Raw genomic sequence first — 22,963 nt, forward strand, 5'->3', positions numbered from 1 at the left:
ACAAGCGAAAGGACATCCTAGCAGTCTTCCCAGCAGCAGGGAGATCCTTTGTCTTGAAGGATTTGCCTTCAAGAATCTCACTTTTCTGGGAAGCTTTCTCACCTCATTGCCTGGTGCTGCAACTCCCTCCCTCCCTCCCCACTTGTAGCTTATAAGGACTTGCCCCTCACTTGTTTATTGAGAGTGTAGCAAAGAAGGAGCGAATTCACAACTGAGGCGTTGCTTTCCAACTTTTTTTAAAGCACACATTTTTCTTACAATTCACTGGACTCTGTTCTACCATCGGCCAAGGTCAATATACTGAAATAAAGCACCTTATATGGCTAACATGCTACTCATTGGCCTTTTTAGGGTTTTGATCGCGGGAAGATCCGCCTCTGGGGTTTTATAATCTCACTGGTATTTATACTGAAGGCATCCCCAGAGCAAAGTCCCTGAGGAAAGGAGTTTTCTTCTGCACTCGGTGAGTAAGGTGGAAAGGTTCTGCTCAGGGAGAAGAGCTGGGAAGGATCAGAGAGATCCATGGAAGGGCTGCCTCTAAAAATTGTGGCTGCTGCTTGTGGAAGTTGGATTCCATCTGGATTGAGAAACAGCAGTCAGGTCTCTGGTGTTTTAGATCCTCTCAAAGTCCCAGGGAATCTTTGCAAACCCTTTTGAGAGATTGTTTCTAATTTTTTGGCAGGTCTCAGTTGCAGGAGGGGTGAAACACCCTCAGCAGCTACTGTTGTGGCTTCCAGAAAGAGGGAAGGGAGGACCTAAATTGGAGGCTCAGGAAAAGTTAGATCTGGCAGTTTGGAAACAAACGTTGGGGAAATTGTGTAGCATATGGATTGCTATTTCTGGATATTGCATATAATTCAAGACAGGCAGATCATGTGTTATTCTGTTCCTACTACCTCCCCAGATTTTTGATTCCATTACTTTAATACATTTGTATTATGTTTTTAATTCCACTGAAATAAGTATCAGTTCCTAAGATATGACCGTTTGTTCTTTTTTTATTGTTACAAAAGCAGGATGTTGTGCCTGGATCTGAAGTATAGGGAGAGGCTGTTTTTTAAAAAGGCAGAACTAGAAAGATTATTTCCATTTTTGGGAAAAGTCTTGGTGTACATCATGTTTCTCTTTACTCTTACCCATGCTGGAGCTCTCCTCCATCACTGTTTTGTGATTCATGTGCTGAGCTGTTGGGATGGATGGAAAAATCAGAGGTTGTGGTCATCTACTGACAAGGGACTCTAGCAAAGAACCAGGTCTCATATTGCCATGCTGTTGTGCTAAAAAAAGATGGATTGTTTAAATTCATGATAATACCGCATCATCTGGGGAAGGAAATTAGACATAAAATCCCCCAAATCGGGGGAACCCCAACCCGCACGCCACAGGCTGGGACTGGGCCGTGGCCTATTCGGAACAGGGCCACGCAAGCGGCAGGTGAGCACATGCATGCAGCTCCATTTGCATGAGCGGTGGCACTCTTGCGCATGTGCAAAGCCTGCCACTCACACAGAATCATTTCCTTTCCCTCCCCCCACACACCGTTCTGCAAAGCCAGAAAGGTTGGGGACCACTGCCCTAAACCATCATGAATGTTTCTGCTCCTTTCAGGTTTTCATTCAAATACTTTTAAGACTTTTACTTTTAGAGAAGCAAATGTTGAGGTTGGGAACATCATCCTTCCTTCCTCCTTCTGTAGCTGCTTAGCTTTAAAAGCTGTGTGATCTGGGGGACCTTCATTAAGTCCTACCTTACCCAAACATGCATTAAGTCCTGAAGTGAGGAGAGAAGCACAACCTGGACTGGGATAGAGCAAAGACCGGAGTCTTTTGGTCTGCAAAAGTGCTAAGCCTGTTTCCTCTGTTGTCTCTTTGGATATTAGAATGACTTATGGTATCCTTAAAAGCTAAAGACATAAAGCTGAAAGAAAATTTAATTCAAATGAATTTTAGCTAGTTGGCAATTGGAAAAAAAACAGTTGATGGTACAAAATATTAATTTAATATTACCCAATAATCTTTAGAGGTAAATATGAAGTTGCCCTTTGGTCATTAAACTGCACTGGGTCACACAGGACATGTGGAAACCCTAGTGTGGGCTGGGAATTGCTGGTCAAGAATTCCCTGAATGTGAAGGGATGGAACAGAGCATCCATTTGTTTGGGCTAGACCCAGGTGGAAAGGGCTGTATTTGATTCCAGCAAAGATGCTCACTCTTCTGAGTATAGAGCATCATCATCATCGTGGATTGTACCATTAGCTATTGTTCATTGGTAGCCCTGGTCTCCATGCTGGCGTGGCATGGCACAGCATAGAACAGAACAGACTAGAATAAGAATAAAGTATAGTAGAATAGAATAGAATAGAATAGAATAGAATAGAATAGAATAGAATAGAATAGAATAGAATAGAATAGAATAGAATAGAATAGAATAGAATAGAATAGAATCGAATCGGAATCGGAATGGAATAGAATAGAATAGAATAGAATAGAATAGAATAGAATAGAATAGAATAGAATAGAATTCTTCATTGGCCAAGTGTGATTGGATACCCAAGGAATTTGTCTCCAGTATATAAGCTCTCAGTGTACATACCAACAACAAAGTGATAAATCACAAGATACCAATAGGAGTAGGTAATAGGAAAGGTGAGAAAGAGAACAATAATACAGCCATATTACACGGATAAATATCCTTAGGCAGAAGACAGTGTTGTGGGAATTAGGTGTTTAGCAGAGTAATGGCATTGGGGGATAAACTGTCTCTATGTCTAGTTGTTTTGGCATGCAATGCCCTATGGTGGTGTTCTGAGGGAAGGAGTCAAAATAGTTTATGTCCAGGATGTGAGGGGTCTATAAATATTTTCTCAGTTTCTGGTTCATGCAGCATATGGGTCCTCGATGGAAGACAGGGTGGTAGCAATTGTTTTTTCTGCAGTCCTAACTATCCGTTGAACTGTGTATCTGTCCCGTTTGGTTGCTGTGCCAAACCAGACAGTTATAGAAATACAAATGACGGACTCAATAATTCCTCTGTAGAACTATATCAGCAGCTCCTTGATATAATAAGCAGATCTATTTATTTTGGATTTATTAGATTTTCTCCCACACCCACGCACCTTTTGTACAAGAGCTCAACGGCAGCCTGGTGCCTTCTCATCCGATTCTTTCAGCAAAACCCTTTATGAGGTGCCGTAGGTTGGCCATGTTATTTCAAAGAGTGGTAGCCAAGACTTCTTGTTTTCTGTTTTATCCTACTGAAGTTTCTTTGGAACATTTCCCTGCAGTGAAATGCTCTTCTTGTATCAGAGGCATTTTGTCTCAGTTGGGCAAGGAATAGCAGCCGGAGGGCACAGCACAGGCAAAATCCCCATTAACAATCCTGAGTTCATTTGCTACAAAATTCTCTTGTCCCCATCCATTGCTAATCCTTCTCCCTGGGGATACAGCTTCCTTGGGTGCACCTGTAAGGATAAGCTGCAGCTACTATCAGTCAAGGCTTCTGGTTTGCCTCTCGAAAAGCTGAAATCCAGTGAGGGGGAGCTATTAGGATGTCAGCATGATGGGTTTTATAGGCACCAGTAAGTGCAGCACACATATATCGTTTGGGCCTTTGGGGCCTAAATAAAATTGATTGATTGTTGGACATATAGAGTGGTTTCCTTCCAGTTAGTCTATCAAGCAAGGTTCCCCTTAAAGAATCCAAGAAATTGCATTTGGTGATGTAGCAACCAAACTTTGGCAAGAGTTCCTGATCTGCTCCCACTGGCATTTTCGGAAGCCCATGCAGAGAGACGTATCTGTGGCTCAATGCCTTCAGAAACAGTTTCCCCAGATGTGCTTTCTTCCCTTTCTGACTTGGATCTGGGGCTTGCTGCGCTACCTGCCATAGGTCCTGCTGCTGCTGCTTGCCTACCCATCCTGGTTCTTCCAAGCAAAGAACTCCTAACCATCAGCTTCCCGGCACAACCAAACTATTCTGTCCTTCCAGGTCCCCTGCGAGGTCCCTGCACCACTTTTTATCGGAGCCATGTGTGAAGAGGAGACAACGGCCTTGGTTTGTGATAATGGCTCTGGGCTGTGCAAGGCTGGCTTTGCTGGAGATGATGCTCCTCGTGCAGTCTTCCCCTCCATTGTGGGCCGCCCACGTCACCAGGTTGGTATCTCAAGGTCTTGGGGGGGGGGGAGTGATTCTGTACACAGAAGGAGTGCAAAGCCCTGGCTAAGGCATCCAGAGCATCAAGAAGGCCAGTTCCTCTCCCGCTGAAAACAACCGTGGGATCTGGGTACAATATCAGAGGTGTTCAGAGAAAAGAGGAGATGAAATGCTATAATTAAAATCTGAAAGGAAAATGCTTCATGTAAGAACAATCAAGAAAATGTACATTAAATGCTAATAATGCAAAAGTCACACATCTCCTGCATTTGGGTGGGGAAATGCAGATTTTAAGAGTCTTTGTTTTTCTACTTTTTCTAATCCCATCAGCTTCAGCCTTCTGTGGGGGCTGTGGCTGAAGGCATTTTGTTTATGAATAGGGTGGTCCAGTCTTTCTGAATGGATTACAAAATCTCCATTACAAAAGACTTCAGGCTTCTACTTGAGGCTGTTTTTCCCATTTCTGCCTTTAAAAACATGTTTCTCCCCTTCTCCCTTAGGGGAAATATAATATTCTGCCTCTTTTAATATTCTCCAAAATATTGCAATCTCTAGGAGGGCCCTCAGCTGTCGTAGCTGAGCTGGTATGGCTTTCCATACCAGCTCAGCTACGACAGCTCTCCAATTCTTGTTAAAGTTTGTGAAAAGGTTGAGCTGTCCTATGAATGTTGGACAGCACTTGGCCTCTCTTCTAGGCCAAGGAGTCTGCCTTGGCTGGAGAAAATTAAACTTTTTTCAACACTTGTAGTAGGTTCTGCCTCCTTTGCCCACTTGCCCTTACCCCCTTCCCGGCTTTTGCTTTCTAGGGCGTGATGGTGGGGATGGGGCAGAAAGACAGCTACGTGGGGGACGAGGCCCAAAGCAAGAGAGGAATCCTGACTCTGAAGTACCCCATTGAACATGGCATCATCACCAACTGGGACGACATGGAGAAGGTGGGCTTTTACTCAAAGGTTGTATCTGACCTTCAGGTCTTTAAGCAAAATTTCTGACTGGAAGCAACTGGAGAGAATTCAGGCACACTTTCTTATGCCTTGATTGATTTGTCGGTTGGAATTTAATCAGCTAGTTCAAACCACAACCTGCCAGTTTCCAAGTAAACAAAATCAGAATTGAAGACAGGTGTGCATTTAATTGAATTCCCCCAGAAAAAAAGCTTCTGGGATGTATGTTAAAGTATGAATCTTTTATATCTGATACACAAAGGACAACAATACCTTATAAAATGTCATCACCACCAATTCCCACTTAAACCTTTTAGGGGCAGCCCCAGCCCACCTGATCTGGGCACGTAGCAAACTGGTCGGGTGGTCCCGATCCCAGGACTGCTGGGAAGGGGAAGCCCCCCACCCCCATGGACCACTTCCCCCCCCCATGCAGAGGATGCTCTGTGCTGACTGCAGCAAAGCAACCACCGCACCTCCTACCTTCCCAGCACGGAGCCCCCCCACCCCTCTGCATGAATCGGCAGCCGGGAAGCTTGATTAAATATCCTGCACAGCCAGTTATCCCTCTGTGAATTGCCAGGGAGGAAGGAGCGGGGAAGGAGCGCCTATGGAAGGCCAGCTGAATATGAATGGCCATGGGGGGGCAGCTGCGGTAGGGAGCCCAGTGCTAGGGTAGCTGCATTCGATCGTTCTAGACCCCCTCCTGCTGCAAATTAAACTCAGCAACACTGTCCTTTTGTCTAGATCTGGCACCACTCCTTCTACAATGAATTGCGAGTGGCCCCGGAAGAGCACCCCACATTGCTCACAGAGGCACCCCTGAACCCCAAGGCAAATCGAGAGAAGATGACCCAGGTAAATCCTCCATCCCAAGGCTGCTGTGGGAAAGGGCAAGCGGGCAGGAATCCTGGTTCTGCTGCAAGCTAGTGTCATGGGCAGAACTTGAGATGTTGGTCAACGTGACCTGTGCAAAGAAGGATTTGGGAGACCCAGAAAGCAGGCAGGTCAGAAGCTTCCTAGGCAAAACCAGACAGGGAGATCTCCCCTTGGACGGATCCTCTTCATTTTCAAGAGAGTTTCTCAGAGGATTTGATCCCCTGTTTTTAGAGTTATAGAGGGTGCTCCTTGGGTTTTGCACAACAGTTCCCAAGAATTATTGAGAAAAGCCCTTTTCTTGGTGATTGGTCTTGGTCCTGTTTCTGATTGTTGTTTTTCCTCCTCCAGATCATGTTTGAGACCTTCAATGTCCCAGCCATGTACGTTGCCATCCAGGCAGTGTTGTCTCTTTATGCATCTGGCCGAACCACTGGTGAGCGCTTCAGTCTTTATCTTTGTGTGATTTTGTAACATGCATATATACATCATAGCATTTAATTCATCACATTTCTACACCACCCATCTCATCTGAAAGACTCTACAACTACAACTACAGCAAATCCAGAAATAAATCCAACAGCGCTGCTGAAAGGGACAATAAAGCTGTTTAAAGCAGCTGCGTTTCTTCCTGGAGCTGCAAGAACCAGGAAAAGGAGGCATTTGCTTTAAAGGCCTGCTTAGAAGTGCTCCATGGACATCTTCTATCAGCTGCTTCCCCTTACCAATCTGCTCCAGCTCTCCCCTGCTGGTACTTGGAACATGACAAATTGCAACTTCTAGCCAGGCTGGTTTAATCTCTTGGCTGAATTCTTTAGGTGAAGCCATAGCAGATTGGCTTTATGCAAGTTTATAAGCGTGTGCTGGAGATCAATACTTATAATGGGCAAAGTCTCAACGGCCTCTAAGGGCAGGTCTCCAGCTACCCTGGACCCCTATGAATGCTCCAGGCTAGGGAAGGGAGGCTGTGACGGCAGCCTTAAGCCACACTCACAAATGGGCATCTCTCTTGAGGTTTTACACACACTGCTTTTGCTAGGAGGTGAGGGGAAAAGAAAAAAACACATGTTTTTCCCTTTTTTAATTTCAAGGTATCGTCCTGGACTCTGGTGATGGCGTCACCCACACTGTGCCCATTTATGAAGGTTATGCCCTGCCTCATGCAATTATGCGCCTGGATCTGGCTGGCCGGGACCTTACAGACTACCTCATGAAAATCCTTACAGAGAGAGGCTACTCTTTTGTCACCACCGGTAAGGTGGGATTGGGACTTCTTGGATGCTGCAGTGATGGGGGGGGGGGAGACTGTATTAGCATTTCTTTCTCTGCCGAGGAAGAAAACGGCCCTTCTTTCAGGAAACAAAGCCCTTCGTGCCATGTACAAAGCCAGGCTGGAGTGAGCACGGTCTGGATGACATGGCAATTGAATGGATGCACAGCTGCCCTGAAGAGTGTCCTAAAAGCAGACACAGCCCTCAGAATGATCTTAAGGGGCTGGGAAAATAGGTTGAAAGCAAAGTTTATCCAAGAACAAGTTAAGGTTTTGCACTCAGGGCACAGAACGCAATGTAAGGTGGAGGATATTTTGCCTGGTAATGGCGTCTATGGAACAGTTCTTGGAATAATTGAAGGCAAGCTGAATCTGAACCATAAGTATGAAGGGACTGTGACAGTAGCAAATGCAACTTTAGGCTGCATCAACTGAAGTATAATTTCTAAAGCCTGGGAAGTAATTTTTATTAAGTGGAAACTTAAGTCTGATAAAGGTAGATTGAAGGAGCTGCATATGTTTAGTCTTGAGAAAGGCGAAGTCTGGAGGGAGAAATGTGTGATGGCCCCCTGAAGGATGTCATGTAGAAGAAGCTTAAAACTTATGCTCTCTTTTTACAGAAACTTTCTGATGGAGTCGAGCATCTTTCTCTCCTAGAGAGCTAGCTGGGGCAGGGCTGACAATAATGATTAAAACCATACAAGGGTTTAATTTTCCAGAAGATAGATTCTGATCTCTAAAAAGTCAAGCAGTTTGATTCAGAGAGCTGATGTTCTCCCCTTCACTGGAAGTTTACAGGTGGAAGCAGCAGAGCTTTAATTTTAATTCCTGCTTGGAGGTTGAGTTGATGTGACTGGTGATTTTACGACATGTCATCTCCATGTAGATGAGCCCATTTTATAGGTCTACATCATGACTTCCATGCGAGGAACTCTGTGGCTACTGTGAGGATCAGCGAGTGCAGGTTCCCTCCCACAAAGCTACACTTCCCAGGAAATCATTGGGATAAAGGTCAATCCATAACGCTGCTTTCACCTAAGAGAAAAAAATATTTATTTTATTAAATTAATTTGCTGCTCTTCTAGTTGTCACAGGACCTCGGGCAACTTACTAAGTTTCTTTGTTTGTTTATATTTCATCTTTGTTAAACGCCCATCTTCCTCAGAGCTGGTAAATAAGGACACAGATATGCTACCATTATATTTTTTTGTCAATCACCAAGATCTGGATTCACTTTGTCACCCAAACTTGAAACAGCTTGGAGTTTGATTGACACAATAGACTTCAAAGCTTGACTAAAGAGTTGAATGTGCTTATTTCAGTCTGCTGTACCTGTAATTTTCTCAAAATTGATTATATTTAAATATCCAAAACATTTTATACATTTAAATCATCCCAGTATTTTATGTTTCCCGTATCATAAAAAAATGCTATACTACCTGTAAATCACATCTCTCTTATTATAAAACCCATTCACGTCCAAAATTTAACTATTTTTTTAACCCTATTCAAACAAGTATTTAATCATATAGTACTCCATCTGTTAGGTCACATCATCTCTCTTGAGTCTGGCTCTCTCCTATTCTTATTTAAGCTTAATTTCCCCTCAGTATTCAGAACATTTCTTGTCAATTATAATTTTCTCCAAGTTGATTACATTTAAATATCCAAAACATTTCGTTTGTTTAATTCATCCCATTATTTTTACATTTCCCATATCATTAAAAAATACCATACTGTTTATAAATCACATCTCTCTCACTATAAAACCCATTCATATCCAAAGTTTAACTATTCTTTCAACCATATTCAAACAAGTGTTTAGTCCTCTTGTGCTCCATCTGGTAGGTCAAATCATCTCTCTCTTGAGTCTGGCTCTCACCGCCTTCTTTTGCCAGGCAGCTTTCCGGATCAGAGTGTTCAGCTTGCCAGGGGATTCTTCCTGTATTTTTATAAATGTTGTTAAAAATGGGAAAGACAAATTGAGTAAGGCACTTTTGAGGGGGAATTTCACCCATTTATATTCGTTAAGAAGCTTCCACTTTCCTTCTCCTTCAATTTCTCTTTTCATCTTTTGTCTCCCAAGCTCTGTGGTTCTCCTGACATCTCTAGTCCATTTTATCAAAGCTTCTTTCTTATCCTCCGTTTTGTTTTGAAGTCCTGAAAAATGAAATGTCTTTCCCATTTCCAATATTATGGCAAAATCTTGCAGATTTTTCTTTGTCTGGGTTAAACTGTGATTTTCTTCATTTGTAGCTTCCATCTTTGGGTCATTGCTTGGCTTTTTTTATGGCTGCAGCACAGGGCTGGCTCACATTTCAGTGATGGTCCACTAAGATCCCCTCAAAGTTCCTGCTATGGAGCCATGCTTCACCTAATCTGTACCTGTATATCTGGTGTTTCTTGCCTAAATGTAAAACTGTATTTTTCTCACCACTGAATTCCATTTTGTTAGATAGGGCCGAACGTTCATGTCTATCAAGATTCATCTGGTTAAACCTGTCTTCTGGGGAGTTGGCTGTGCCTGCCAGCTTGGTGTCATCTGCAGATCTGAAAAGTTCCCCTTCTATTCCCTCATCTAAACTGTTTATGGAGATACTGAAGAGTCCTAAAGCAGAACCTTGTGGTACCTCACTGCTTACTTCTCTCCATGTAGATGTAGTTCCATTAAGGATTACTTGTTGAGTGCAGTTTGTCAGCCAGTTACAAATCCATCTGGTGGTGATGCTGTCTATTCTGCATTTTTCTATCTTACCAAGAATTAGGTTGGTAAGGTTGAATGCCTTGGTGAAGTCTAAGTATACTATGTCCACAGCATTTTGCTGGTCCACTGACTATGTCATTTTATCAATTTGTTTGGCATGATTAATTTTTGACAAACCCATGCTGGCTTCTAGTTATAATTTTGCTTGATTATCTTTTCCAGTATCTTCCCGGGTATTGATGTTAGGCTGATTGATCTGTAGTTTCCTGCATCCGTTTTTTCCCCCCTCTTTTTTGAAAATGGGAACCACATCAGCTCTTTTCCAGTCCTCTGGTAGTTCCACGGTGCTCCAGGATCTTTGTAAGATATGGTTAAATGTTTCCATAATCATTTCTGCCAGCTTCTTCAGAACCGTGGGATGTTCAGGACCTGATGATTTGAACTTGTCTAGAGAGGACAAGTGTTGTCTTATCATTTTGTTGCCGATTTTAATTTGTATTCCTAGTCTGTCTTTTGTTCTGTTCTGTTTCTATTAGGTTGAGCTAGTTTTTCTTTTTGTGTGAAGACAGATGCAAAGAAAGAATTACGCAGCTCTGCTTTTTCCATGCTGCCCGTCACTTCCTTGCCATCTTCTCCCATTAGTGGACCAACTGTGTCCTTGACTTTTTTTATATATGTTGATAGAAACTTTAAAATTATTTTTGACATAATATTTTGACTTAGTTCATTCTGAGCCTTTGCTTTCCTGATTTCATATTTGCAGGTTCGGATTATATATTGGTATGTCCCTCTTTCCATTTTTTATACTTATCTTTTTTGTCTTTCAGTTTATCAGAGAGAGATCTTTGTGCAACCATGCTGGTTTCTTCTTGGATTTCTGTTTTTTTCTCTTTCTGTGGTATTGTGCTGGACTGAGCTTTACTAATCATATTTTTTAGTGTTTCCTGAGCTTCTTAGTTGTTTTCCTCTTTAAGATTTTCATCCATGAAATCCTTCGCAAGCTCTCTCTAAGTTTGTTGAAATCAGCTCTTTTAATCTAAGACCCTAGTTTGATTACATTCTGTTGCTTGTGTTTGCATTATATTGCATTTCAATATGACGTGATTACACTCCCCCAAGTTCCTGCAACTTCAACCCCTTCTACCATTTCTTCTCTCTTAGTAAGAATTAGATCCAGTATAGCCTCTAGTTCCCTCCTCTACCTTTTGGATGACTAAGTTGTCAACTAAGTTGGTTAGGAATCTGTTCAATTTCTCACTTGGTGCAGAGTTTGTTTCCTTACTACTGTGGTGTGTTTGTTAATGGGCAAAAAGTTCATTTATTCTGCTTGGTTGGGTGGCCTGTAGTATCCCCCTATGGCAATGTCATTCTTTTTTCCTTTTATGTTGACCTGTGTGTATTCTAGAGGACTTTCATCCTTTGTTGTGTGCATCTCTGTAGAGAGGAAGTGATCTTTACATATAATACAACTCCACCTTCTCTTTTATTAGGTCAGTTTCTTTTGAATAGTTTGTATCCTTCCATCAGTGAATTCCAGTTGTGAGTTTCATCCCACCAAATTTCAATGACTGGCAACTATAGCATACCTGCCCTCGTGTACTAGTACTTCAAGCTCATCCTGTTTGTTCCCCAAACTGAGTGTTAGTGTATAGGCATCTCGCTCCCTTGTGGCCAACCCTGGGTATGTTTCCTACATCTTCTACTTTGCATCTGAGTTTTTCTTCCTTCCTTTCACTGCCTATCTCCTTATTTGGCTGGTTGTCTTGGGGTTTATGCTTGGTATTAAATCCTAAAGATCCAAAAGATTGGTCACCCTCCCCCCTCAGTTTAGTTTAAAGCCCGTCAGAGAAACTGAGCCAGTCGTTTTCCAAATACATCCTTCCCAATTCTTGTGAGGTGAAGCCCAGCCCTTGCCCAGAAGCCCTTCGTGTAGGTAATGCAGAACGACTGCCCAGTGCTGAGAAAAGGCTTGAAAGTGGGTCTGCCCAGTGCAGGACATGGAACAATCCACTGCATGGTTTAGGTTTTATATATCAGGCCTGTGGTTAAAACAAGCTAGTTCAGGACTGTGTGGCTTCTCTAACAGACCACGGATTAGTGCAGGACATATCCGCAACTTGGCCCTGGGCTCAGAGGATGTACGTGCCTTACACCTGCATGTTCAGTGCCCTGCTGGGGGCTGCTGCAGGTGCAACCAGCCTGTGTCTTCCACAGCTGAAAGAGAAATTGTGCGGGACATCAAGGAGAAGTTGTGCTATGTCGCCCTGGATTTTGAGAATGAGATGGCAACGGCAGCTTCCTCATCATCCCTGGAGAAAAGTTATGAGTTGCCTGATGGACAGGTCATCACCATTGGCAACGAGCGGTTCCGTTGCCCTGAAACCCTCTTCCAGCCCTCATTCATTGGTGAGTCTCTACTGTGGAGGAGGGTCTTCTGGGGGCATATTAGCATCATTGACAAAGTGCCTCTTTCTGGATAAAGGAAGGATAGGAGCCGTGATGGCGCAGTGGTCAGAGTGCAGCATTGCAGGCTACTTCTGCTGACTGCCGGCTGCCAGCAGTTTGGCATTTCATTTCTCATCGGCTCAAGTTGACTCAGCCTTCCATCCTTCCAAGGTCGGTAAAATGAGGACCTGGATTGTTGGGGGCAACAGGCTGACTCTTATGTATCGCTTAGAGAGGACTGTAAAACACTGTGAAGCGGTATATGTCTAACAGCTATTGCTATTGCTAAAGAATGAATGGAAGGCAATAAACACCTTTGCAGTGAAACTGTAGGGAACACTAAAGTCACATTTTCAGTGAAGCTAGCAATTACATGCCAGTTAGCAATGACAAATCCTGAAGGCTTTTGTTTTTCTGTTGTATATGGTGGTCAGACAAGCCAACATGGTACCCACAATGGTGCAGTCAAAGCCCAGCCTCTTTTTATATGTGTTGCATATGCCCTTGGCCATTACTACCCAAACACTAGTGCTGGAAACAAGAGGGGCACAGATCTTTTCCAAAGATATTCTGCAGAAAGAAATTGTGCCCGCTAGTAGTATTTGGGGTAATGACAGTGATAAACCAAGGCAAAAATCCTCCTTGAAGCTAGAGAGGGAATTCTAGATCGATTCTGAAACCTCAGTAGAACTGGAACGGTGCCCCTGTGATCTTGTACTCTCTCCACAGGCATGGAATCAGCTGGTATTCATGAGACGACATACAATTCTATCATGAAATGTGACATTGACATCCGCAAGGACCTCTATGCCAACAATGTTCTTTCAGGAGGCACCACCATGTATCCTGGCATTGCAGACAGAATGCAGAAGGAAATAACTGCCTTGGCTCCCAGCACAATGAAGATAAAGGCAAGCTACTCTGGGGTGTACTTTGGGGTTCAGCCCAGGGTCCCCAACCCCTGGGTCGTGGCCTAGTGCTGGGCTGTGGCCTGTCCTGAACTGGGCCTTGCAAGTGGCTGGCATGCATAGATAGCTCCATTTGTATAAGCGACACTCCCGTGAAGCTCCATTTGTACGAGCGGCAGGTGCGTCCACCACTCGCACAGAGTTTCATGCATGCACATGAGTGCCTGCCGCTTGTATAAATGGAGATGCACACGGGAGGGCACACACACCTGCCACTCACACAGAACCATTTCCTCTCCCCCCCCCACTGGTCCGCAAACCTGGAAAGCTTGGGGACCACTGGTTTAGCACATCACCAATCTGTACGGGTTGTGCAACCTTAGAAAACAAAAATCAGTTCTTTGTACTTGGGTAACCACCAGTAACTGTGGCAGGAGATAATCCATAAAAATATGGGATAGTTTCATTGGGAGCCACCCAGAGTTGGTTGAAAGATGGGCAGCTGTATAAATGTTTGGAATTAAATAAGTAAACAAAAATGTCTTGTTTCTGTGAACAGATGATTGATTCAACTGTGTTGAATTTAGGACCCGTTGATATAGATGTTAGAATTCTGCATATTTAGGAAAAATCAAATGCAGCATCCTAAAATATAAACATTGGAAAAATGGTGCATAATATACATATACCAAGCATTCTGTTCAGGGGGCTGGACTTTATGGTTGTTAAAGTTAGAATTGTTTGTTTTTGCTCAATCCTGCCTCTTTCTGATTACACTGTCAACTGACTAGCAAATGGATCTCTCTGTTTTCCAGTCTCAGGGATGCTCTCTCCCCTGCTAATATCTAGGGTTTCTCTACCTCCCAAATGTGAGATCTGTATTCCACTTGCTTGCTCCTAACCCTTTTGAAAATCTTTCCACAGATCATTGCTCCTCCTGAGCGCAAATATTCTGTTTGGATTGGAGGTTCCATTCTGGCCTCTCTCTCCACCTTCCAGCAGATGTGGATAAGCAAACCAGAATATGAGGAAGCCGGCCCCTCCATAGTGCACCGGAAGTGCTTCTAAAGAACCAAACCAGATTATTCTCGGATCAGAAGGCTCCTTTCTTCTTTCTTTGCATTGAGCTCTGAATCTTGTAAGGAGCATTAAACACTGTTTTTCAAGCCAGGCAGTCTCTGGTCTTTTCTCTGTTCTTGTTCAATAAATATCTTAGTGCTTTCTCATATACAGGCAGTCCTCAACTTATGACCACAATGAAGCCCAAAATGTCTGTTAAGTGAGACATTTGTTAAGTGAATTTTGCCCCAATTTATTACCTTTCTTACCACAGTTGTTAAGGTTAACATGTTGTTATGTTGTTGTTAATTGCGAAGTTGTGTCTGACCCATCGCGACCGCGTGGACAATGTTCCTCCAGGTCTTCCTGTCCTCTACCATCTTCTGGAGTCCATTTAAGTTCACACCTACTGCTTCAGTGACTCCATCCAACCACCTCATTCTCTGTCGTCCCCTTCTTCTATTGCCCTCAATCTTTCCCAGCATTAGGCCCTTCTCCAGTGAATCCTTCCTTCTCATTAGGTGGCCAAAGTACTTGAGTTTCAACTTCAGGATCTGGCCTTCTAAAGAGCAGTCGGGGTTGATCTCCTCTAACTGTTTTTCTTAATTTTGGTAACAGATGAACTGCTCTGCCAGTTGTTAAATTAAGGTTAACATACAGTTGTTAAATTTTAGTTACACAGTTATTAAGCAAATTTAGTTTCCCCGTTGTCACTCCTCGTCAGAAGGTCACAAAAGGTGATCATGTGACCGTGGGACACTGCAACTGTCATAAATATGAGTCAGTCATGATTTTGTGATAAAAGATTGATACCAACTCTTAGACAAAGCTATTTATGTCACTTTGAAAATATTTCCAGCTTTCAGAAAAAAAATATGTATGATTTCTCAATAGAAACAGGTACATAAATACAATCCAGTAGAAAAGTATCTATTCAGCAATCTCATACTGTATAACAGACATGTCAAACTTGCGACATCACGTGACATCACGCAACGTATTGGGCCGGTTTTGCCATTTCTGGCAATAGGGTGGGCACAGCTTCCGTCAAATTGCAAAAAGAGAGAGATAATCATCTATGCCACGGCCCAGGGAAGGAGGAAAACCACATCTTTTCAGCATCCTCTCCTTGTCTGAGGAGTTAGTCCAAAGGACGCCTGGGACTTGAAAGCAGACCCATTAAAATGAATGAAACAAACTCCTTTTTAGAGAGCAAATGTCCCTCTCCAGAAAAGCATCAAATTGGAAAAAGAGGCACACATTCACCTTTGCCCAGGCCCAGGGAAGGCGGAAAATCATGACTTTTCAGGATCCACTTCTTAGGATCCTTGTCTGCAGAATTAGTCGAAGGCATAGCTTGAACTTCAAAGCAGGCCCATTGAAGTAAATGCCGAACTGCCTTTTAGCCAGCAAGTGTCCAGATTCAGGTAGGTGTCAAAATGGAAACGTTCATTTGAATTTGATTAATGTGGACAGGTGTTCTCTTGCTGTTTTCTTGCCAATTTTGACATGCATTCCTATTCTATGCAGTACACCTTTTGACTGGTTGGTCTGTTTTTTCTTTTAGTGTAAACACAGGCAAAGAATGAGTAAAGCAGTTCGATTTTCTCCTTGCTTTCCATCACCTGCTGCCTGCAATCTTCTCCCATTAGCGGACCAATCATTTTGTTTTTGTTTCGTATGTATTGAAAGAAACATTTAAAATTATTTTTAGCCAAAGATATGTTGAAACCAGATATTTGAATTATATACCATTATTTGTTATTTTATTTATTTTAGCTTTATTTTTGTTATATAAAACTTGTTTTTCTTAATTTTGGTAACAGATGAACTGCTCTGCCAACCAATCCCAGCCATGTGACTTCTTGGGAAGGTCTTGGAAAGCGACAGCAATTCACAGCTGTGATTTTGATGCCTCGACTTTTTGGGTTTCAAGCAGCAGCACCCATTGCTACAAGGACCTCTGTGTCAGGCAGACAGGCAGGCTTTTGCCTGGCTTGTAGGTGGAGCCCTGGTAGTGCAGTGGTTACAATGCAGTATTGCAGGTTAACTCTGCCCATACCCAGGAGTTTGATCCTGACCGGCTCAAGGTTGATTCAGTCTTCCATCCTTCCGAGGTGGTAAAAGAGGACCCAGATGCTTGGGGGCCATAGGCAGCCTCTGTAAACCGCTTAGAGAGGGCTGTAAAGCACTGTGAACCGCTATATAAGTCTATGTTCTATTGCTGTTGTTATTGTATGTTCATAAGCTGGCAACAGATGCTAAACAGGCAACCAAGGAAAGAAATCATAGCACAGCGGATCTGGGGGGTTCGGGGTGGGGAGATGGCAAGGCATACCTCATCTAATCTGGATGTAAGAGTGGAACATGATGGTCAGGAGATGTTCTGGGATTCCATCGACTTTATGGGCCCCCATTTGATCAATCAGAAGATCAAGGAACCAACTGAATCCCTGAGAATGTATCAGCCCAGAATGGAACAGCAGCGGAAGGGGAGAGCAGTCACCAAATCTGGGAATTTTGCTGGTCCCAAATGAAATGTGGGGCACCACCTGTTCAGAAGAGCTCAGGATAGAAAATAGCACTTTTGCCAGGAGCTGCAAGTGGATGGAATTGGATGTTATCCATGCCTGTACTCAGAAACGATGGATCACATGTCCTGGAATAGGCTGAGTGTCTTTTGTGCCCAAGCAAGCAATTTAGTTCTTTTTGATGGTCCCTTCCTGGCCACAGAGTAAAAGCTGAGGAGCAGAGCAGGGCAGGAGGCAGGGAGAGGAACAGAATGAGAAAGAGACCAATAAGGCCAGAGATCAAGCAATACATGTAGATTGGGATTGCATGCAAGTCAAACATTTTGAAAGCAAGAATGCTGATTTTTTTTAAACACTCCCCCCCCCAGTAAAATCTCCCACAAGAATATAAACCAGCTTCCAAATTCAGCTGCAAGGCCTCCCCCAGCCACCTGAAGGAGCCAAAGGGAGCGTGGCCCTCCCACAGCTATGGGGGCACACCATCCTTTCCTTAGTGCAGAGTGATCTCGAAGGTGGGGTGGGGGGTGGACTAGTGTTGTGGCCTGTCAGCCGCCAGACAACTCATGGGCCAACTCAGAGAAGGAAGCACAGGATGGGTGTCGGCCCCAGCGTCAGAGCCATCTGAGGGCCCCAACGAAGGAATGGAGCTGTCGCAGCCAGGGACAGAGGCCTGGGCCGTCTGCCATCTCTCAGGTGGAAAGGCTGAGACCTCCATGCTTTGAGGCAAGTGATTCAGGAGAGGAGGATCACATATGGCCAGTGATTGAGAAGAGAAGAGGCTATGGGGAGGTCTTCAGGTGGAAGAGTCACCGCTGCTAACGGAACCCCACCCTCAGCTGTAGATAAAAGGCAGGAGAGGAGATGAATAGGTGTGGCAGACAACTATTGGTCTTCCTGCTGGTCAGCCAGCTGTATTTGGAACTCCTGACACTTCTAATTGGAATTTTGCTGGAGTTTTCCACAGATCTTGTGGCGCTGGGAGTCAGAGCGCCTTCTGAGCATGGGCGTGTCTTCTGTTGAAAAATAGCCAGCTTGCTTGAAGGACTTTTGGTTGCAAGCATGGTGAGACTGAGAGTAACTCTAGGTGTTGGGAGACCCCTACAGGGGAAAAGGGAGTGAGCTCCGTTATTTGGAGGCTGTGTGAAGCTGCAGGAGTTCCTGAAATAAAAGAAACATTAGAGACTATTTGGCACGTCTGTTGTGTTTGGGGAGCCGGGTCAGAACAACTGGCCATCATTTCAGATCCTTTTCATCAGAGGTGAGATTGCGATAAATCTCATAGCTAACTTCCTCTTTCGTACCGCAGCTGGAATGGTTTCATCAGAACAGCATGAAAAGAAGCCTGTCAGCATTGCGACAACAGAAAAAATTGTAGCCATTTTACTTTTACTTTTCAATGTAGTTTTCCATTCTATAGTTGGGGATTATCACGTAGACAGGCTAAAGGGGGAGGGGAGTTTTGGGGCATTCTTAGCCATAACAATTGCAGCTGTGGATTAAGTTCAAGGTTGATGTGAGTAAAGAATTTTGGGGGCAAGAGAGGGGGGGGAGCCCGGGTTTATTTGTAATTGGTGAATGTGATATGTGACAGCTTGGTTGGGGAGGGAATTACAACTTGTTACTTTGTATCAGGGGAGGGAACTTTCAGTTTTGGGTTCAACTATGTAGGTGCCAATACTTTCTTTCCTGAATAAAATGTTCTTTGAGGAAGACATTCTTGCCTTAAAGTTCTTTGAATTGGCTTCCTCTATCGGAACCATGACATGCGGTGGCCAGTGGGAGAGCTGAAGAGTTGGGGGAGCTACAAATGGGATCTTCTCGGGGTTACGGCCTGCCAGCTGCACCTGCCATGGAGAGGCCAGGCTTCCCTCCATCATGCCAGGCAGCGAAAGAGGCCTCCCACCCTCGGGCATCTCATGTCCTACTCAAGGAGTGGGGGGGCAGTGACCCTCCCCCTTTTGGACATTGGCTTTTCTCAATCTGGCCCAGAGGCAGCCGTGGCCTCACTCTGGAGGGTCCTCGGGGGTCAAGCCAGGCGAGACCTTGGTGGAGCAGGGTGCAGTTCCCCCCCCCCAGGAGCCTCCTTCAGCCACCAGCTGCTGGGTAAGCATTGGTGTCCCCACCCACCCCCCACTCTTAATTAGAGCACAAAGAATGAGGGGCACACCATACAAATTGATTCAAATATAATCAAGAGCATCTGGCATAAATTATTTATTAAATTATTAATAAAGGCATCAATATAAAACTTAATTTATCATCATATGTCTGTTATAAACTGGCAAATATTTATTAAATTATTAATAAATAGGTATTTTAAATATCCCCCCCTCCTTCAGTTTGTATTTGTGTACTGAGACTTTCCAGCCAAAGAAAAAATCCCTGCCGATGACGCAGAGGTTGGAGAGCCCTTTGGGCCGTCCTGGCATGCAGCATCTGTTGCTCTGCCACCTGCCGAGGCGAGCAGCCTCTGGTCACTGGCCGGAGAGGCTGTAATCCACAATGACCCTAGGGCCTCCGGGTTGCTTGGTAAAGGCAACGGCCTCCTCAGGCTGGATGGACGTGCAGATGAACCATCCTGGGAACTTAGCTGATTCGAACCTTGTGTGCTTTTCACTGTCAATTTTGTAGAAAAGGAAACGGCCCAGCTCGGATTTGTCGAGGTTCCCTTGGATGTTGGCTTCCTGCAGGAGAAAAAATCTGGGTATCTTGGAATGCAGTCTGGAAGGAGTGGATGATCTACATTTGGGCCTAAACTGAGACTAGTGGGCTTGCTTTAGCCCCCCCCCCCCCAAAGACTTCTAGAATACAGAATAACAGTGTTGGAAGGGACGTTACAGGTCTTCTAGTCCAAACCCTGCTCAAGCAAAATAATGTCTGTTGTCTTTCAATGCTGGATCCCTAAACCCACATAGGTTTTGTGTCCCCTTGCAGAATGCAAAAGTCGGAAGCCATTTGGGCTGACTTGATTTTTCAACCAACTCTCTGGTTTAATGGCCTTCCCTGCACTATTCTAGCTACAACCTCACTTTCTGTTTGAGCCTCATTGAACCCCGTAGCCTCCTCACAGTCCCCCCAAAGAGCCGTCACTCTGAGATGGGTATGACTGTGAAGGCCCCGGGGTGCTCTGGGTTTGGACGTTAGCCTTTCTGGTGCTCTCCGCCATTGCTGCACTGGCCAGGACCCTGGGCTGCATCTCCCTTCGGACTCATTGACAGCCCCTGTTTGGGAAGGGGAGGGGGCTCCAAGCACACACACTGATTAATCAGAGAAAGAGGGAAGAAGAGCTGGGAACCTGGGAACGGGCACCATCCATCCTTGTCAGGTTGAGCCTGATTGGATTTAAGATCCATTTTAAGTCACTAGAAGACCTCCGAGGCCCCTCTCAACTCTGTTATTCTGCCCCGTGGTTGCACTTCAAAAGAAACGACAGGGAAGAGAGGGCAACTGACCTCCAGCTGCAGCACTGGCTGTCCCTCCTTCCACACGCAGGAGAGATAGTGCTTCCTGTTCTGGATGCTCAACACCACAGGGACCCTTTGAGTTCCAGCCTCAATTTTTGGACGATACACAGACATTTTTAACTTCACTGAAAAATATGGGGAAATAAAATCAGTGGTGAAAATATCATTTTCTGTTTGGCTTAACACAGAGAAGATGGAACACGTAGGCTGGGTTGCCCCATAATTTGGCAAGGGAGGGGTAGCAACTGGGATTTACCTGCTTGCTCAAGGTTGGGACCCTGAAGATGCATGGCTACCAACTGTGCAGGTTCCTGGAAGACGAGGGACTTGTGGTCAGCATCTTGGATGTTGCAGACAACATTCCTCCAGAAGTGATAGATGGAATTAGAGGCTTCTGTATATCCATAGATGTCAAATGTGACAGGTTCTGAACAGAAAAAACATTCTCATTTGACTTATTCAGCCCCACTTAAGACAACTGTTGATGTTGCCACCATTGAATTACCCACAATGCATTTTGGAGATTCTGCCTCCCTCCAACAGCAGCTGAGACTTCCAGCCTAAAACTGGTAGTAGGGCAATGGAGAGGACAGTTTGGAAAAAGCTGCTAATTCGCTCTCATAAAATTATTTCTACACAAGATAGATAATTTTGTTAAGCCTCTAGAAGATTGTTAAAACAAATCCCTAAACATTTAGCTGTCAGAGACTTTTTCCTAACACTCACTTGTTTTATACTGTAAGGTGAAGCTATGTGGTCCAGGGTAACGTCCATTACATCACTGGAACAATCCTGGATAACTATCTACCAGACTGTATTTTCTATGGCTTGCTGCTCTTTGGTGTACGAGCACAGGATGAAGGCAGTGTGAGCTTCTGGGCTTCAAATTCAGTTCTCATAGTTTGTACTACTGCTTGTTTGGTCTGAGAAATAACACTCTGCTGGAAGGGATTTCTTATAGTCACAAAACATAAAGTGGGCATTTGGTGCTGCAAACTCTACCTAAGACTGTGCTTAGAATGTCCATTAGATCCTCATCGGAGAAGAGCCTGGGAGAATTCCTCATGCTCTCGGTCGCAATGACAATCAGCACAGCCTTCCTGAAGCTCTTCAAAGTCTCTTTCTTGGTCACTGCTACCTGCACATCGATCTCACTGGCTTGGAAGGCATTCTGTGGCAAAAGAGAAAAGAGGTGAAGATTTTTATAAGCGTTTGCTCCCTTAAAGGGTGCACACCATGAAGGAGCAGGAGCAAAGTTCTTTCCCACCCAAGTTCCTTCAAACCTGTATCCCGGGAAGATAAAATACAGTTATCATTTTTATAAACTTGGTGATCTATATCTTACACACACACACACACACACTTCAGAAACATTAAGGTATCTGTTCACAGACAGTAAATACGGTAGTAGATTAAAAAAAAGAAAGATCATTACTGCAAGTCCTTCAGCTGAAGCCTGGCAACCCAAATTCAGCGTGCTGCAGATTCACGCTTTCAGAGGTCCTGATTGTGATAGATCGTGGCTTTCAGCAATAAGACAGGATGGCTGAAGCGGCCACAAGAAATAGGATGCCATTAGTGGGTTCCATATTGTAGGACATAGAATCCTAGGGCTGGAAGGAATCCCAGAGATCCTCTAGTCCAGACCCCTGCAAAAGACCTTATTCCATCCCAGACAAAGGGCTGTCCAGCTTCTTCTTGAAAGCCTCCAGTGACGGAACGCCCACAACTTCTGGAAGCAAGCCGTTCTACTATTGCTCCCACTATCAGAAAATTCCTCCTTATTTCTAGATTGGATCTCTTATCACAATTTTTTGTGGCATCATGATTTCAGTGATGGGGGATTTTGATAATGTTTGGAATGTGAAAAGTAACCCATCAAGTTCCTGAGCTGCTGAGTTCAGTCCTGCCCTGGGCACTTTCCCCCATTCTTCAGGAACAGGGAGAGGCTGAAAAGGTCTGGCAGGTCCAACAGGTTAAAAAGCTTCAGTTGCGCTCCAGATACTCGCTGGCGCACCAGAGGGCTTGGAAATGCCCACGTTTGCAGTGCCAGCCAAATGCTGATGGGGGAACTGCCAAACGTCCTTGCCTGGTCAGAGGAGTCACGTTCCAGAAGAAGGTGGTTGAGCGTCTTACCTTTGTCGGGTAGGGCTGGTTCGCTGCACAGAACTGCATCCTGCTCAAACTGTAAAGCACAGGAAAGAAAAGTGAGTCAGATCTTTTTCCTTATTTGTGACAATAAACTTGTCACTATTGTTTAGAGCAGAAGGACTCCTGGACTTACACACACATTTATTAAAGTGTGTCTTTCATTTGATTTTTCGGAAAATGCCTACGAGGAGACTTTTGCTTTATGTTCTAGAGCAAACATGAAAGTGCAAACACCGAGGCAGACCATTCAGGATAAACTTTGTACCTGCACGAAAAGACGGGCAGACTCCTCCTTCCTGATCCTCCTCTCCGCTGCAGACTGGCCTCTGCTCTCCCTGGGCAGCCCTTATATACTGCAGGTTGGGGCAGCTGATGAAGCAGAAACTGCGCTCACGCCAGAACTTCCCTTTCAGCAGCTGTGGATTTCCTTCTAAGAACAGAACGGATGTGGTTGCGGA

At 44.4% G+C, this 22,963-nt stretch overlaps 2 protein-coding genes across 3 annotated transcripts; one reads left to right on the forward strand and one right to left on the reverse strand.

The window, feature by feature from the left end:
* Window positions 1-340: 340 nt before the first annotated feature.
* On the forward strand, window positions 341-14,470 carry ACTG2 (actin gamma 2, smooth muscle). Of its 2 annotated transcripts, none has more exons than XM_039324249.1 (9): window positions 341-463; window positions 3,989-4,153; window positions 4,960-5,088; window positions 5,845-5,955; window positions 6,325-6,409; window positions 7,065-7,226; window positions 12,162-12,353; window positions 13,122-13,303; window positions 14,225-14,470. In XM_039324249.1, exons 2-9 carry the CDS (start codon window positions 4,028-4,030, stop codon window positions 14,366-14,368), a joined length of 1,131 nt encoding a protein of 376 aa, XP_039180183.1. In that variant the 5' UTR covers window positions 341-463; window positions 3,989-4,027; the 3' UTR covers window positions 14,369-14,470. The 2 variants fall into 2 exon arrangements, with proteins under 2 accessions (XP_039180183.1, XP_039180182.1); XM_039324248.1 differs by lacking the exon at window positions 341-463 and adding an exon at window positions 508-600.
* Window positions 14,471-19,089: 4,619 nt separating this feature from the next.
* On the reverse strand, window positions 19,090-22,812 carry IL1B (interleukin 1 beta). The gene is made up of 6 exons (XM_039324258.1): window positions 22,771-22,812; window positions 22,491-22,539; window positions 21,357-21,525; window positions 20,611-20,781; window positions 20,343-20,479; window positions 19,090-19,574 (listed from the first exon to the last, which is right to left on the reverse strand). The coding sequence occupies exons 2-6, from the start codon at window positions 22,527-22,529 to the stop codon at window positions 19,365-19,367; spliced, it is 726 nt and encodes a 241-aa protein (XP_039180192.1). The 5' UTR covers window positions 22,530-22,539; window positions 22,771-22,812; the 3' UTR covers window positions 19,090-19,364.
* Between the last annotated feature and the right edge of the window lie 151 nt (window positions 22,813-22,963).

Source organism: Crotalus tigris, unplaced genomic scaffold, assembly GCF_016545835.1.
Source record: "Crotalus tigris isolate CLP2741 ecotype Arizona unplaced genomic scaffold, ASM1654583v1 scf7180000024293.1627790, whole genome shotgun sequence".
NCBI lineage: Eukaryota > Metazoa > Chordata > Lepidosauria > Squamata > Viperidae > Crotalus > Crotalus tigris.

Bases quoted from the DNA above. Each gene is read 5' to 3' on its own strand.
- ACTG2 (XM_039324248.1), top strand. From the start codon at position 523: ATGGAAGGGCTGCCTCTAAAAATTGTGGCTGCTGCTTGTGGAAGTTGG. The intron at 601-3,988 runs GTCTCTGGTGTT...CTGTCCTTCCAG, and splicing joins GATTGAGAAACAGCAGTCAG to GTCCCCTGCGAGGTCCCTGC. The intron at 5,956-6,324 runs GTAAATCCTCCA...TTCCTCCTCCAG, and splicing joins ATCGAGAGAAGATGACCCAG to ATCATGTTTGAGACCTTCAA.
- IL1B (XM_039324258.1), bottom strand. From the start codon at position 22,529: ATGCAGTTCTGTGCAGCGAACCAGCCCTACCCGACAAAG. The intron at 20,782-21,356 runs GTAGAGTTTGCA...TTTTCTGTTCAG, and splicing joins CATTCTAAGCACAGTCTTAG to AACCTGTCACATTTGACATC. The intron at 20,480-20,610 runs GTAAATCCCAGT...CATATTTTTCAG, and splicing joins TCCCAACCTTGAGCAAGCAG to TGAAGTTAAAAATGTCTGTG.